Here is a 16403-nt window from a genome sequence, read left to right on the forward strand (position 1 = left end):
TATTTAAATATGTGAAGTTGACGCAAGTTTTACACTTGCCATTCAACTTCTTAACCATGACTAGGATGGCGAGTCAATCCGGGTGCTTCACTTCACTGATGAAGTTAATGTTCAGAAGCTTATCAACTTCATTTTTGAGCACTTTAGAGTGCTCTGCATCCATAGACCTTTGCTTCTATCTTATTGGTTGAGTTGTTGGGTCGATGTTCAATCTGTGGCACATTACCTCGGGGCTAATCCCTACCATATCTACATGCACCCATACAGACACGTCGAGGTTTTTCTTCAGAAACCCTACCAGATTATCAACCATTTCTTTGCTCAGGCTGCTGCCAACCTTCAGTATGCGAGTTGGATATTCCTCGCTAACACATATCTCTCTCAGCTCTTTTGTTGGCCCTACTACGGGCTCTTCTCTATGGATACAAGGATTTATGGTATCCTCGAGAGGTCCAGGGTGTGGCTCGAATTTTGTAATGACCATTGTCCTCGGGAGCGGTCATTTTAGTACAACATTAATGGTTCAATTTTAACATTCCCACGATTTCTTTCTGTAGCTTCTGATTGTCGTGACTCTACCAGGAGTTGGGAACCTCATTGCTTGGCAACACACTCAAGTGACTACGCTCAAATCATCCAGGATCGATCTTCTGAGGATAACATTGTATGTGGTCGGGCAGTCTACCACTAAGAATTCGGCCATTACTGTCTTGATCTTGGGCTCTGCCCCTAGAGTCACGGGACGGTCGATCATTCCTTTGGAGACCAGGTTGTCCCCAGTGAATCCATAGAGCAGTGAAGGACACGCCTTCAAGTCTCTCTCCATGAACCCCATTTCTCAGAAAGCTCCCAAGAATATGATGTTCGTTGCATTCTCATTATCGACCATCACCCTCAATACTCTAGCATTACATATCCTGGCTGCGATTACGATCGCATCATGATTATGGTGAGGGGATTCTTCACATTTCTCGACCGTAAATCCTACTATCTCGCTCTCTTGTCTGGGCCGCTTAGGTGACTTCTGTTCACAACTCATTATTCGGGGGATTTAGTCTTTTCTAGCCTCTCGAGTGTATTGCTCGCGGGCACGTCGTGAGCTCCCTGCGATATTGAACCCCCCATAGATCATGCCCACCAAAACATCATTGTTGGCGTTGGTTGGGGCATGTTGGACCTGGTTATTTTGCTCGCCAGTATTTTCGCGAGCTAGTGCCTCCTTAACAAATTCCTTTAGATGGCCCCTTCGTATTAGGTCTTGGATGACATCCTTTAAGACCTAACACTCGTTGGTATTGTGCCTAATGTCTCAGTGGTATTGGCAATATTTTTGCCGATCTTTTCTGTCCGAAGCCTCCTCATTCTTTTCGGAGTGGGCAGTCTATCCGCCTCATGGGAGACTTCGTATATGTGGGCTATGTCTTGCATGAGGGGGGTGTATTCTATGTATCGCGGGAATAGTTGTCTGTCCCCGTAGTTATCTATTCTTTGTCTTTTTTGGGCCTTGTTCCTATCTCTATCATTGGGGTCTTGGCCCCTCCACCTGATGGGCGATCTTGTCACCTGTCCGGAGCTTTTCATTGCAAGCTTCTAGCTAGGGTTGCTAGCGAGCTTTCTACTTGCTGGTGTTTTGCAGCCATCTAGTAAAACTTGGTCAGGCTCACATGATCTTCACTTTGGAGCTCTTTCATAGCTCCATTTTCACCTTGATGCCTACAATCAACAAAGTTTGGATTGACTCTTTAGGTGCATTCGCGACCTTTGCTTGCTCGTTTTGGAACCTCGTTAAATACGAGGTCAACATTTCGTCTCTTTCCTGACGAAAGTTGCTCAAGTAACTGAGCGGCATTGCGAACTGTCTCCTTGTTTGGAATTGCTGCAAGTACAATGTGGAGAATTGTTGCCAAGAACTGATGAAGTTCACCTTGAGTATTTTGTACCACCTCTTGGCATCCCTTACCAATGTGACCGCGAAACAGTGACATTTCACCAAGTCACAGACCTAGCGCAGTTCCATCAAGTCATTGAAAGTGTCAAGGTGGTCTTTAATATCTCCTTTCTCATCGAACTTACTTTCTGGCGCCTTGAATCTTTATGGAAGCGGGCTCTGGTGAACCTCCTTTGTGAAGGGAGAGCTCACCATTTCTTCAGCCGCATTGTTCTGGCGGGCTCTTAGGTCATCGAGCATTTCTTCACACTATCCAAGTCTTTGTTATGATTGCCCTAGCTGGCTCTGTTCAGTCTTACCTCGAGTAAGTGAGTTCATAAGTCTGTTGCTTGTGAGCCCCCTCTAATTTATGTATTGATGCGCGAAGTTGAGTCATGATGGCTTGGTTGATAGGTGTTATTATGTTCGTTAGTGCGCTACTCGTAACATCGGTTATAGCTGGAACATTGGTCATTGCCAGATTAGCGCGCATGACTTGTTTCGCGAGCTTGCGAGGATCTAGCTTGTCTTAGGCGTGGGTTAAGACTGGCACATTGACGTTGGGGATATTGTCGAGCAGGTTGAACGTCTCGTGGGCGACCATTACCTTTGCTTTCACCCATTAGTTGTTTCCCTGGCCGCCTCCCGAGGTTAGTTTGCCTACAAGACTCATGCTTATGAGTAGAGTGTACTCTGTGATGTCAGGGGTGTCGGTTGCCCCTTGACACCGATGATCCAGATTGGTCACCAGCTGAATTTTGACTTGTCGAGGTGATATCGGTGAAGTGTGGTCGGTCAAGGTTTTGTGCGGTTGGTTGCTGATTTCTCAGCTCAACCACGTTCTGTTGCACCGCTTGTGCAACCATTGTTCTGATCATCTCCACCATTTGGTTGTTTTCGGGGTTTGACGTCCCTGCTCCTTGGTTATTTGCGGTATGCTGAGTTGGCAGCATAGGTGGTCAACGCCCAACAACGTCCTATTACACTTCCTGATGGGTGGTCTCCACATTGTCATAGTTTCCGGTGGTGTTTTTTAATCTTGTATGCACCCTTGTGGGCTTGGACTGATTAAATCGCTATGGTTGTTTGCCAGAATTTCTTAGATATTGGCAGAGGCCCTCCTTCTAGCACCAAAATGTTGATATAGAAATCTGCACCAACTAAAGTGATCCATTGACCTTGACGGGATTGAAACTGATGTGTGCATGATTACGGATAACTAGCAATGAATGAATAGTGAATGCAGTAAGGTAAATGGCAAAGAGATTTTTAAAGTGGTTCGACGAGATAAACCTGTTATTGTATTTGTTGTGAGAGCTTACAATGATAATCTTAGAATAATTTTTCAACCCTTTCTCATCGTTGGAGGGGGTTTATATACAGATTATGTACAAAAGAAAGAACGAAAATAAAAGGATTACAATTAAAATTGAAATGCAACTATGATATTCTCGCAATTGAGCGCTGAGATTGTGCCAGGATTGCTGTTGATCTGATCTCTTTCGAGATATCTGAGATCTAGAGTTATCCGTAAACTGCTTGAACAACTGTAAGGATTGGTCATGACTAGCTTATGCTAGGTCGAGCTTACGCTGAGTCGGACAATCAATAGAGTCGAACTGATTCTGGATCGAGCTATTACCTCGCAATTCTCTAAGCTTAATGAAAAAATTATACACAACAAATTCAAACCTTTGAAGAATTTTTGAGTTAGCTACATTTATTAATGATATTATATTGGTTCAATCATAGTCTAACTTTGTATTATATTAAAATAAGAAAACGAATCACATAAATTTGCGTTGAGAAGTGTATTTTCGTTTTGATAAGTTTAATCTCGATGATTTAATAATTTCTAAATTTACTTATTTTTTATTTTTTGTTTTTGTTTTTAAGTTTTAGTTCTTACCTAAAGCTTAAATCTAAAATTCCTAAATCAATAAAACATTTTTTTTTATTTCAAATAATTTTTTGTTTGATGAAAATATATTATTAAAGTTATAGAGAAAATAATTGCACAATAAAATGATTCTAAATCAGAAGAAAAAAAAAAGTTTCAAATTTGAAATTGAGAAAAATAGATATAAATAGAAAAACCTAATTTAGAAATTAAGTTTGAAATTGGGAGGAAATTGGTGCAAATAAAAACCCTAATTAAAAAGGATTCTTTTGGTATTAAATAGGGTTTAACGAGAATTTTTTAAAATATAATAAGCAGAGAGCCCAGGTCCAAATTTCATGGACTTAAATGAATTACCGACTTTGTTTGAGAAAACTCATATTGGGCTGTAATCCGGCCCAATATACTCAATGATACTTTATATAGTCAGCCAAAACCCTAACCCTAAACTTCTTGTTTTCCTGCTCAACTTAGCCTCTGCTCAAAGCGAGAGAAGAGAACGATAGCAACTAGCAGCAGCAGCAGATTTCAGCAATCACTAATGGGTAAATTCAAAACACCAGGATACTTTAACTTTTCAGATCCACTGTTTACTATTTTCATGGTGTTTGTCGTTTGAATCACGAACTCGTTGTTCTGATCATTCTGTTTATGTTTTACTTGACCTTTTATCAGGTAAGGTTCACGGTTCTTTGGCCCGTGCCGGTAAGGTGAGAGGACAAACGCCAAAAGTGGCTAAGCAAGACAAGAAGAAGAAGCCACGCGGCCGTGCCCATAAGCGCATGCAATACAACCGCCGTTTCGTCACTGCAGGTGATTCTTCCCCTCTTTTTATACAATAAATCGTTAATTTAGCATGGACCGTTTATTAGGTAGTTCTGTAGTTCTAAGCTGTCGTTTTTGCTCATTCAGATTTATGAATTGATTTTTAACTATTAGAAATAGAAATAAAGTTGAACAAGTCGATTGAATGATAGTTCGGTTTATAATCAAGCTGTGTTGTGTTTATAATCAAGTGAATATGTTTTATGTGATTACGGAAAAATGAAATTTGTAATTGAGATAGTACTGTTAGTCAAACGGATCCCAGATGAGAAATTTTTTAGCAGGCAGGAGTTGTTTGCATATGCTGATGATTATTCTTTGTTGATTTTGCAGTTGTTGGTTTTGGAAAGAAGAGGGGACCCAACTCATCCGAGAAGTAAAGCTTGAAAGGGTGAAGGGTTAGATAGGTCTAAGCATTGCTTACTGTTTTTGATGAGTTTTCATTGTTGTTTTAAGACTTATTATGGTGATTTAGTTACTGATATAATGGTTTAACGTTGTTGAATTTGTGTTCATTTTGGTGTTAGCTATATATCATGTGATTTTACTTTCAGAATGTTATGGGTTTTCTTTTCATTCCTTGCCAAATTGCTTAAGTTAAAATGGCATCTGTGTGTATGAAATTCAGAAGCTTTCATATGATGTACTTATCAGTAGTTTCTGTCGGCTCACAGCTCACTGATTGATGATTTCCTTTCTTCTGTCCTTCACTAGAGAGCCAAAGGAAGCGTTGAGCTTAAGCTTAAGAATCTTCTGTAGCGTCCATATTAGAATTTGGCTCTGTTATATCAATGTCAATGAAAACCTAATTGCCTTGCAAGAACACATTAAAGAGTAACAGTTTCCACTTATATTGTCATGGATTAAAGACCAGATGCATTTTTCGTTACTGTCAACAAAATACAATGTAAGTTAGCAAAGCAGACAAGTGATAAACCCATTTTTTGTTGAATTTCAACCTCTTGACCTATCAACTCAAAAGTTAGTGTACCCCTGGCCTTCCATTTTCACCCTTTTCCTTAAAATTCTTAGACCCGTACAAATCTCTCGACTGTTTGCATATCCTTGTAGTTCTTGAGCGGAAGGACGGAAATACAATAACTTTTGATTGTTGGTTCTTGTAAGTTGTAACCCGTGCATTGTGAAGAGATGTTGAAGATGAGGACTTAGTAAAATGTTGTGGCTCTGCTTGTTGAAGACCGGAAGCCTCTGTATCTGATTTTTTGCCTTCATTCCAGCGTGAGGTTGACTGTTTGATATCGAAGCTATTCGTATTGGACCTGCAAATCATTTAAGCAGCTGCTAGACATACTTAATACAGTGATTAAACATCTTTTATGACGTGAGGGAAGGATAGTTGAAATTCTGGGGTGTTTGATAGATGAAGATCTTTATAGAGCACTAGGCGTTCATATGATAGAGCTTTAGGTGATATTCGAACAAGTTGATAAATTAACATTGCTCTTTACTTCTTAATACCCAGATCGTTCAAAATCGGTTGAAATTAAATCAAATAGGACATTGTTTGCGAGTTTAAACTGTCAATTTTATGATTGACATGAAGCTGATTAAGTTGTGTACATAAAATGAAGTATTTAACTCCCTGTTTGGTGTCATTTGACTATAAACAGATTTCATAATTATCAATGGGAACGAGGACTTAGCTTCTGCAGAGATAAATTTTGGTCACCCTGGATACACGAACAAAAATACCAATGAAAAGAAAGTCTCATGCGAAGTGCAGTAAAAAACAACTAGAAGAAAGAGAATTACCTGATCCCAGGAATTCTTGCAATAGGAAATGACTTCTTTTAGATGCTCTTTACGATCTTCTGAGTCCATTGCACTGTAACAGCTGCCATGAACTGGTGAAGATCTCACTGATTCATCGCTACAATTCCTTCTTGATGCCTCTGTATTTTTAGGCTTCGATTTTCTTCGACTAAAGAACATCAAAAAAGGCCTCAATGATTTCCAAAACCGTTCATGATTTTTATCATCATCATTGCTTCTATGTTTTGTTTTATCAATACAGGGCGAAAATAATGGTACAGTGGATGGTCTGCGATTTGGAGAAGAACTCTGGAGTCTTGCATTAGCAACATCTGCAGAAATGGTGTGAGTTGGAAGTCTGTGATCTGAAGTAAGATTCAAGGATTTTGGTTTAAAGTATTGCATGGTGATAAGATCTGTAGATGTGAAACTAGAATTAGTATTATGATGTATGGACTTGAAATTGAAAGGCTCCGTTTTGCTATATACTAAATTCATTATATGAGGATTAGAAGTAACTATAGATTGCAATTAATATGCTGGTTTTTAGGCCATGATTATGCATTAAGTACCGTGTTAGGCTTTGGGTGAGAGAAGAGAGAGTTGACACAATCACGTAAAGAATCATTTATTTAGCACTTTCTTTTATTTGTTTGAGATTTCGTAATGGCAACTGTATTTCCTTTATGAAGATGGCGATAATGTTCAAAGAGAATCCAATTTCGGCAGATTGCTTAATTTTGCCAGAATTGAACTCTGATTTTTATGGTAAGCACTTTTATCTAACTTCAACGGCAAAGGGAAGAAAAAAGAGAACTTGATGCCTATTGTTTTTCCTCTCCACATTTTCATCTATAATTGGAATAGTTGGCCAAAGAACCCGGTTTTTGAGCAAAATCTGAGAATAGACCTGGATCAAGCGTATTAAGTTCATTGCAACTACATCAATAGATCATACTTATCATATTTAAAGCGAATTCAACATAAAGTTGATTGGTTGAAATTACTTGTAATAAGTGAAATTTACAGATGGCAGTTGTTTCTACTGGTCTTAAATGCAGTTCAATATCGTGGTAGTGCTTTGCATAAGTGAAATACTTGACTCGTATCAATAATGTATGAGCTCCTTACAACTCGTCATGAAGGGTTCCCTTTGGTGAAGAAGATTTGGGTCGATTTTCCAAGAGGTATCTTGAAGCCAATGATGCATGTAGGGCAGCACCATACGGAAGTGCATCTTCGTTGATCCTGAAGTAAGGTGAATGTCCTGTTTCAAACTGCCCTTTCATCTTGTCATCCATACCAATGTAGAAGAAGTATCCTGGAACTGCCTCGGCAAAAAATGAAAAGTCTTCCGCACCCATCCCTGGTTGCTTTTCTTTGATGTTGTGAAGACCCAGCATGTCTCTGGCAACACTTAGGAAGTACTCATGCAACTCTTTGTTATTTACCGTCACTGGGTAACTGGTCATATTATTTGCATTAAAGTTGACTGTTGCATTGCACCTCTGCACACTAGCTTGTTTCATGATAACCTGTCACTTGAATTGTGAGAGAATTAATACCTATGGGAGACTATTATTAAAAAAAATAATTTGAAGAGTTCTATGACTCCATCTTTCACCACCCAGAGGGAAGAACGAAGAATAATGAAAAGACTGCAGAACTTTTCAACTTTAGAATTGAAGGGAGCATGCAAACCAGAATCAGTTAACGAGTATACCTCTTCAATTCTTTCCTTAAGTTGAACGAAGCTTTCTTTTGTAAATGCCCTGTACGTACCACCAATTGTAACAGAATCAGGAATAACATTGAAGGCACCACCTCCTTGGAACTTTGCAACTGTTACAACCTGCAAAATTACGCTTTAATATTGGAATCACTAATTGAAAAAGCATTGCCATGCGTTGGGCACCTCAGAAGCCTCTTATTATTCTATTTCCATTTGTTTAGTAAATGATTTGACAGAACATGGAAATGAAAAATGTTTATTTATTCTTTATTCTCCAATTTGGAAGCAGTGAGCATTCTATATGGAAATGTCTATCTTAAGCTAGAAATTGAAGACAGAAAAATAATTTAAAACTATTTACCTTTTGACTGAACCTGAGGACAAAAACATGTAAATGATACTACTTCCAAATGGCAGTAAAATCCCTTAGTCAACTATTGTTAAATATAGCCACAGATCTTTTAATGGAATGTGATCTACAGTAGATGTATTTTGTTTTAAATATTCAAGTTTGTTCTCTAAGGCGAATAGCAAGATGGTATAACTATAATCATGAAGAAACAAAAATCAAACTTTTCAATTAAACCATAAGCGTATCGAATCATAGACTATAGGGTGTCAAAGACTTGATGACAAAACTAAAACAGGTTTAAAACAATGCGTAAAATCATGGGATGTAGGATAAAAGACACTTTTTTTTTTGCTTATACAAATAAGACTTATAAGAGAGAGACTACTGACTACCTTTGCATCCAAGGGATCAGTTTCACGTGAAATTAGATGTTGTAAACTAACAATCACGTTAGAAGCTGCTAAGATTGGGTCTATCGTGTGCTGAGGAATGGCAGCATGCCCCCCTTTTCCACTGATTATTGCCTCAAAGAAACCACTTCCAGCCATAATAGGGCCAGACCTGGAGGCTACTGTGCCAATCGGGAATTTTGAAGAGACATGAAGCCCAAAGATGGCGTCAACGTTCTCTAGCACTCCAGCATCTAACATTTGCTTTGCGCCACCAAATCCCTCCTCGGCTGGTTGGAAAATTAGCACGACTGTTCCCTATCAAAACAAGAATTTTTCACAATATTTTCTTCTGAACAGAGTGGATACTTGCATTATCTCTCGTGGGCTAACAGATAAAGTGACATACACACCCATACATGCTGGTATTTTCTCTTCATATGAGCTTTCATTTGAGAAAATATAGGCTTGTAATTGGTATGAATAAAAAGGAAAATAGTAAATGAAATATATAATGATCAGACATGATTTTAGATGCACATGTTACATATCCTTAAATTCTCATGTAAAATTAGATCAAGAAAGGATTGGAGTATGTATATGATAGCATAAATGTTATTCTTTTTTGGGCAAAAAGGATGTTTCCCAGTATAAATGACATAGCACAAGGGCAAAGAAGGGACAGCAAGAACTTCTTATACATGGGGAATCCTTGAGTAGTGTCCCTACCTAACAACACAAAATGTTACATTTGAACAATATTATTACTGCAGCAACTGTGAAATTTATGCAAGTGACAGTTGCAGCGGTAGCAATTCACTCTTTTACAATAGGCACGCAAGACAAACAAGTGAAGAATTAAACAGAAAATGCAGAGTGAGATATTCATACTGAATCTGTTAGATTTTATATTTTCAAGAAGGTTCCTAGTCCACAACAAGCAGTAGACTTCCTCTAGGTGAATTTGCAGTTTGGATACCCACATACAAAATAGATATAAGTTTATAGTTATATTTGTCCACACACCATCACCACTCTTTCCCACAGTTTATCAAGTGCAACAAATTTATAAGCACACTGATAATCATTTACCATCAACGTGGTTAGGAACAACTCATTCATGAGGCAAAACCTGCAGATCACATCACAACAGAGTTCATGATGTGATATACACTGTAATGTCTGTATTAGTCAGCAATTTGAATAAATAATGATTTCCAAAAACTAAAATTACTAAATTATTCAAAGTCCACCGATAAAGGGAACAAAAAAGTATATAGCGAAACAAGTTGAAAAGATAATGGTTGAGGATAGACCATTTGAACTGTTTGGTTGGAAAGAGATGATGAAAGGAAAGTGAATGAGAAAGATTTGCAATCCCTCCAAACATACAAAACACAATCACCCCATAATTGGATGGATGAGAGACTGAGAATAGTCTATTATACTTGAAAATCAGTTTATGATTTTACCCTTATCACACATAAATATTAAAAGATATGGATCAATATAACATTGGCCTTTCTCGCTTCCCTCTTCAAGGATCACCAAAAAGTTAAAAAGGAGAGACGCTCTCCTTTCCATCCTATCAACCAAGTACAATAATTTTTTTCTTCACCTCTACGCTTCCCCTCCCATCCCTATCTCTTCCTCCAGTCAGAGAGCTAATATCCACAAACCAGAATAACTATTCAAAAGGAAGATGGTTTAAATTCTTCTAGGAAATCAAAATAATCCATTCAGTTCAGCATGTCAGACGTGTCAAGAGAGCATGCAACAAATTCTAATGGGACTACTTAACACTTTTTAATACAAGTGATCACTATGTCCACGCAATTAAACAATCCCATGTCATCAAGATATCAAAAGTTCTGTAACTGGAGAATCAGACAATCAATAATCATACTATCATATATAAAGAGCAATAAAGGAAAAAGAAAAGAACCTTCAATTCGCGGCGAAGCTCTTGAAGCATCTTTGCAGCACCAAGAAGCATAGCAACATGAGCATCATGCCCACAAGCATGCATCTTACCAGGAACTTTACTCTTGTGCTCCCACTCTACAGCTTCCTGTTTCAACACTAACGCAGTAACATAAACATCTATGTTTCAATGATCACCCAACTCCAACACAAGGTGTGTTAGCAATAGCAATTTACAAAGGCAGTAATAAAAGCAATCAAGAAGTAAGTAAAGTTTAAACAGACCTCAATAGCTAGAGCATCCATATCAGCTCTGATTGCAACAAAAGGCGGCTCACCACTCCCAATATAACCAACAATACCAGTAACAGCAATTGGGTATTTATAAGGGATGCCCATCTCATCAAGCTCAGCTCTTATAAGTTTACTAGTCTCAAATTCCTCAAAACCAAGTTCAGGATTCTCATGAAGTTTCCTTCTAATGTTCACCATCCAGTCAAAAATCTCAGGTTTCTTGGCAAAGTCGAGGAATTTGACAGGGATTTTAGACAAGTCTTCTGAGCTTAAAAAAAGAGAAGAGGAAATGGGTGTTGGCATAAACAAGTAGAGAGTTAAAAAGAAGGAGAGAAAATTGGAGAAAGCCATGGAGGATTGATGGATTGAAGGAGATAAATGAGGAGTTAGAGAGGTAGAATGGTGCTTATAACTTTGGGGAACACACTCAACATGAAAAAAAAACAACAAAGAAAATCCAACGAAAGGTGAGATCAGCATGTGCAAATTGAAGGTAACATTCAGGTGGGGACTGGGATTTGGAGTGTGATGTTTCATTAATGTTCATGGAATCCGAATGTTTCTTTTCCATTTTGGAAAATAATACAGGCTACCGAAGGTAGTGTATCGAATTTATATACCAAATGACATAATAAAATTCTGACCATTAATTAATTTTAATTTAATATTAATTAACAGTCAGGATTTTATCATGTCATTCGATGTATTACTGTCAATGATTGTAGCATTACTCGAATTAAATTGAACTACATAACTAGTGAAAATGTTGTCATATGTCCAAATTATGCATGACTGATTTCCCATGATAGAGATTGAAATCAATTATCTTTAGATAGCTTGATGATTTATTTAAAACTCTTAGATATATTACTCAAAAGATCTTGAATTTGAATTCTTATAACTATTAATAAAAGGTAATTACTGAAGACTTACCTGACCGCTAACTTTAGGATCTTAAAAGATTAGTTGAGATGTTGCAAACTGGCCAAAACACCCCCAGATACCAAAACAAAAAAAGGTTGATTGAAATCGTTAATCTTTCCTTCGTATGAGACCGGACATGCCAGCGAATCGAATAGCGTAGGAAGTAAACAAGTCTTAATGGTGGAAAGCTAGCAAGGGAAAAAGCATTAGTTTCAGGTGATAGAGGTGTTCAAAAAAATACAAAAACTGAATCGAACCAAAAAACCGATTAACTGAAAAAACGGTTTGGTTACGGTTTGAAAAATTCAAAAACTGAATTTTCAGTTCGGGAAAAAATAAAAAGCGGTTAACTGAAACCTTTTTTTTGAACCGGTTTTACAAATATATATATTATATATTAAATAAAATAAGAATTATATATTAAATAAAAAATAATAATATAATATATTATATATTAAATAAAATAATAATAATATTTTTAATGTATTGTTAGTAGTGGTCAATTGATATGTATGAATGTTTAATTTTTTTTTAGATATGTATTATTTATATTTACAATTTAATTTAGGAAAAAATAAAAAAAAATAAGTTCTATAAAGAAAAAGGGAAAACCGGTTTTCCCTCCAAACTGGTTTGATTTCGGTTCAGGAATTTTTTCAAACTAAAAAACCGGTTTGGTTCAAAAAAACGGTTAACCGACTTTTGAACACCCCTAACTAGCCCCATAAAACTAGTTGAGGTGCATGCAAGTTGACCCGGACACCCTGGGATACTAAAAAAAGAAAAATTACTAAATTATCCTTTCAAAAGCTTAGAGCCACTGGCTAATACACCAATGGGCCATTTTGTCATTCACATTCTTTTATGTAAATTAAAAAAAAAACTAATTAAAAAATCAAATGGTTTTAGATTTATAATCTTATTTGAAAATTCATTTTGAAAACATTTAAAACTCGTTTTAATCAAGTTTTAAGTTTTAATAGAATGCATTAAATCTTCTATTTCCGAAATCGAAAACCAATAAATAAATTCAATTTTAAAATGCTGTTCCATTTTTTTTCTGTTATAACTTATAGGGGTGCTTTGTTTATCCACCAGAATCTGAGCATTTTTACAAAATAATCCCACAGTGACAGTATACAGCCCACATTAAAACGGCAGCGTATTGTAGTCGGAGGAAGTGAAAACATCCGTCCACTTAATTTTATAGTAAACGCCGCATAAAGTCATAAACCAATCAAGTGGATGCCACGTGGAGAGTCAACGTCGTGTAGAAAAGGCAAAGCAACTTCCCCTCTCCATCTAAAACTCCAAAACAACACGCTTAAGAAAATACCAAACACAACCTCTTTCACTATCTCTGTTATAATTCGCAGATCTCTCTCGCGTATCTTTTAATCGAATTTCCGAAATTAATTAATTTTCACCGGTACTAATTTTTTTTTTTTTTTTTTTTATATTTATACACTTTATTTGTGGTCCGATCGTTCGTTGAAATCAATAGTTTCTGTTAGGGCAGAACTTTGTTGTTTTAGGTTATGGAATTTTGAAATAGGTTTTTGGATGGTATTCTAACAGGGAAGATCGAGGGTTTTTTATATTCGCGGAGGATCAACCATGTTTAGTCGGCTTTTTGGGAAACCTCAACAGGAAACCAATGCTCTAACTACGCTTGACAAATTAAATGAGGTATTATTTTCTACAATCGGTGTCTCCTTTCTTCTTTACCCATGAGTTTCCTTTTTTTTTTGGGTTAAATCTATTTTGTTCCGATTGTTTGTTTATTTATGATTTTGTTATGATTTTGGAGGAATTATTAATTGATTAGAGGTTGTTGGTTGATCAGGAGAGAGTAACTGTTTATTGCAATCGAAACTTTGATGTTCTCTTTAAGTGTTTCTTGTTGCATTTATTAGTTGAAGTAATTTTTGGAATAAAAAAAGACCAAAAAAAAAAAAAAAAATTGATTAAAGAATGATGTTTCTAATTACACAAGACAATACTTTTGTTATTCACCCGGCAACATTGAGGAATCAAAACCAAGTCCAACTTTTCTGATGGTAGTAACTAGAAATAAAGTGGGGTATAATTATGAATTCTTAAATGCAATTGAATCATATTGTTTAATTTGACTCTAGAATCTAGTCCAAATTTTAGCAGTAGGGATATTTCTTTTTCACTTGTATCTATTGTGACTTGTTTTGTTCATATGATTTCATTGAGATTATGACGCTGCTATTGTCTGGTATGGTTGTTTCTATGTTGTTGCCATTGTGCGTAGTGTAAAACTGTATCTTTTGTGCATTGTGTAGACTCTTGAAATGCTTGAGAAAAAGGAGAAAGTACTCCTGAAAAAGGCTTCTGCAGAGGTTGAAAGAGCTAAGGAATACTCCAAAGCAAAGAACAAAAGAGGTACGGCTGAGAAGTGCAAGGAAATTTTTATGGGATTTTTTTTTTTTTTTAATTGTATTAGTGTGAGAAATTGGTCATGTAGTTTCAGTGAGAGAAATTTCTGTTATCTTATTTGTTTGCTTGGCTAGTTTGTAAATAAAATCTCCAGTGCATGTATGATTATTTGCTTACTAATTACCTGTGTTGCATGCATGCAGCTGCTATACAATGTTTGAAGAGGAAGAGGCTATATGAACAACAAATTGAGCAGCTTGGGAATTTTCAATTGCGAATTCATGATCAGGTGAGCATGAAACTTTTAATCAATGTTTAGTTTTTGCGCATCAGCTTATACTAAGTTGCTATTATTTATAATGTCACAGATGATTATGTTAGAGGGTGCTAAAGCCACAACTGAGACTGTAGATGCATTGAGGACAGGAGCATCTGCAATGAAGGCAATGCATAAAGCAACGTATGTATCTTTTTAGCTTGATAAAGTGTATATTTTGTTACCAGAGTTTTCAATTCCATCATACATTCTATTGGTTTTAGCATGTTCATTGTGCATGTCATTGGAATCAGTTACCATGGTATATGGCATGTTTTCTTTGTTTCAATTTTTTTCCCCCTTTTCCTTTTAATTATTTTGCATTATATGAGGGGAAAAGTTTGTGTTTCCTGGAATGTTTTGGAATTTGGTACATGGTCTGTTATGCAATTTGCCTTTCACAGTTTAACTGGAGAAGTTGAAAATGTTTGTAAATTTGTTGAAACCTTCGTTAATGTGCATATCAAAGTGCTTGTTTTCTTGTGAATCTATGATCAAGTTTCTCTTTTTGACCAATGTTCATTTTGGAAATCCATTCACAATTATTTTGCTTAGACCTGGGTAGGTGGTGCAGTTCTATTAGTGAAGGCAAAATATATCTTCAATTTTATCATGTTTTTGGTTTCATGAAGGACATGGAGAATCATATAATATATATCACCAGAGAATTTAGATAATGATGATAATAATAATAATAATAGCGGCTAATGTGTGTGAAAATTATGGGTTGTTTTCAGGAATATAGATGATGTGGACAAGACCATGGATGAGATCAACGAGCAGACTGAGAACATGAAACAGATCCAGGAAGCATTGTCAACTCCTATTGGCGCAGCTGCCGATTTTGATGAGGTTATTATTCTCTTGATGTGTATTGAAATTCTTCTGAGAGAAATTTTATTTTATTCTCTTTTCATCCATGTTCTCTTAATGAAACTCTGAACATTGTTGGCATTTTTGGCAACACAGGATGAGTTGGAAGCAGAGCTTGAAGAACTGGAAGGTGCAGAGTTGGAAGAACAACTTCTTCAGCCTGCAACCACAGCTCCAGCAGCTCCAGTGCAAGTTCCTGCAGGCAGGCAACAAGCTCGCCCTGTTCCACAGAAGCGGACGGCTGAGGAGGATGAACTTGCTGCGTTACAAGCTGAGATGGCACTTTAAGCAGGTTCTTAACTCTTTCTCCCCTTTCTTTAATTCAATTTTCCATTTTAATTGGTTCTTGCGAAAGCTAGTAGTGGTCTTAACACTTCATCAGCATCTAGCATTGACTTATCATCTGAACTAATGCAGGTGTTGTTGCTCAGATATGAAGATAATTTTTTAAAGACTGGCCATATTCTGTATGGTGATTTATGCTCTACTCCGATTATGCATCGGGATTTCTTTGTGCACTCAGTGAATAGACTGTATATAAGATTTGCATAATCTAAATGAAGTACCATTCATTATATGTATTATGCTGTACTATGTTTTTTTAAACCTTTTAATTGAGTCCTATTGTCTTGCGATCCCTCCCTTTTTTTTTTTTTTGGGTCAATGTACTGAGAGGCTTTGGTAAAATTTATATCTTATGAAATACTGCAAAGTTAAATATTTATATAAAGGAAGGTATTGCAAATATTCAGTTGGGTTGTTAGTTGTT

General features: G+C 36.6%; 4 protein-coding genes across 4 annotated transcripts; 2 read left to right on the plus strand and 2 right to left on the minus strand.

Annotated features, from left to right (window-relative positions):
- The first annotated feature begins 4278 nt into the window (after nucleotides 1-4278).
- LOC116116102 (40S ribosomal protein S30) lies at nucleotides 4279-5228 on the plus strand. Its single transcript, XM_031402211.1, has 3 exons — nucleotides 4279-4372; nucleotides 4503-4640; nucleotides 4986-5228. The coding sequence occupies exons 1-3, from the start codon at nucleotides 4369-4371 to the stop codon at nucleotides 5030-5032; spliced, it is 189 nt and encodes a 62-aa protein (XP_031258071.1). The 5' UTR covers nucleotides 4279-4368; the 3' UTR covers nucleotides 5033-5228.
- A 423-nt stretch (nucleotides 5229-5651) lies between these two features.
- On the minus strand, nucleotides 5652-6921 carry LOC116116093. The gene is made up of 2 exons (XM_031402200.1): nucleotides 6426-6921; nucleotides 5652-6343 (listed from the first exon to the last, which is right to left on the minus strand). Exons 1-2 carry the CDS (start codon nucleotides 6828-6830, stop codon nucleotides 6296-6298), a joined length of 453 nt encoding a protein of 150 aa, XP_031258060.1. The 5' UTR covers nucleotides 6831-6921; the 3' UTR covers nucleotides 5652-6295.
- A 388-nt stretch (nucleotides 6922-7309) lies between these two features.
- Nucleotides 7310-11600, minus strand: LOC116116091 (IAA-amino acid hydrolase ILR1-like 4). Its single transcript, XM_031402199.1, has 6 exons — nucleotides 11107-11600; nucleotides 10844-10969; nucleotides 8902-9216; nucleotides 8149-8277; nucleotides 7494-7960; nucleotides 7310-7440 (listed from the first exon to the last, which is right to left on the minus strand). The coding sequence occupies exons 1-5, from the start codon at nucleotides 11593-11595 to the stop codon at nucleotides 7553-7555; spliced, it is 1467 nt and encodes a 488-aa protein (XP_031258059.1). The 5' UTR covers nucleotides 11596-11600; the 3' UTR covers nucleotides 7310-7440; nucleotides 7494-7552.
- Nucleotides 11601-13329: 1729 nt separating this feature from the next.
- On the plus strand, nucleotides 13330-16277 carry LOC116116084 (vacuolar protein sorting-associated protein 32 homolog 2-like). The gene is made up of 8 exons (XM_031402191.1): nucleotides 13330-13468; nucleotides 13618-13728; nucleotides 14352-14451; nucleotides 14649-14734; nucleotides 14814-14905; nucleotides 15499-15613; nucleotides 15731-15926; nucleotides 16052-16277. Exons 2-7 carry the CDS (start codon nucleotides 13657-13659, stop codon nucleotides 15920-15922), a joined length of 657 nt encoding a protein of 218 aa, XP_031258051.1. The 5' UTR covers nucleotides 13330-13468; nucleotides 13618-13656; the 3' UTR covers nucleotides 15923-15926; nucleotides 16052-16277.
- The last annotated feature ends 126 nt before the right edge of the window (nucleotides 16278-16403 follow it).

This window comes from Pistacia vera, unplaced genomic scaffold, assembly GCF_008641045.1.
Source record: "Pistacia vera cultivar Batoury unplaced genomic scaffold, PisVer_v2 Contig760, whole genome shotgun sequence".
NCBI classification, from domain to species: Eukaryota; Viridiplantae; Streptophyta; class Magnoliopsida; order Sapindales; family Anacardiaceae; genus Pistacia; species Pistacia vera.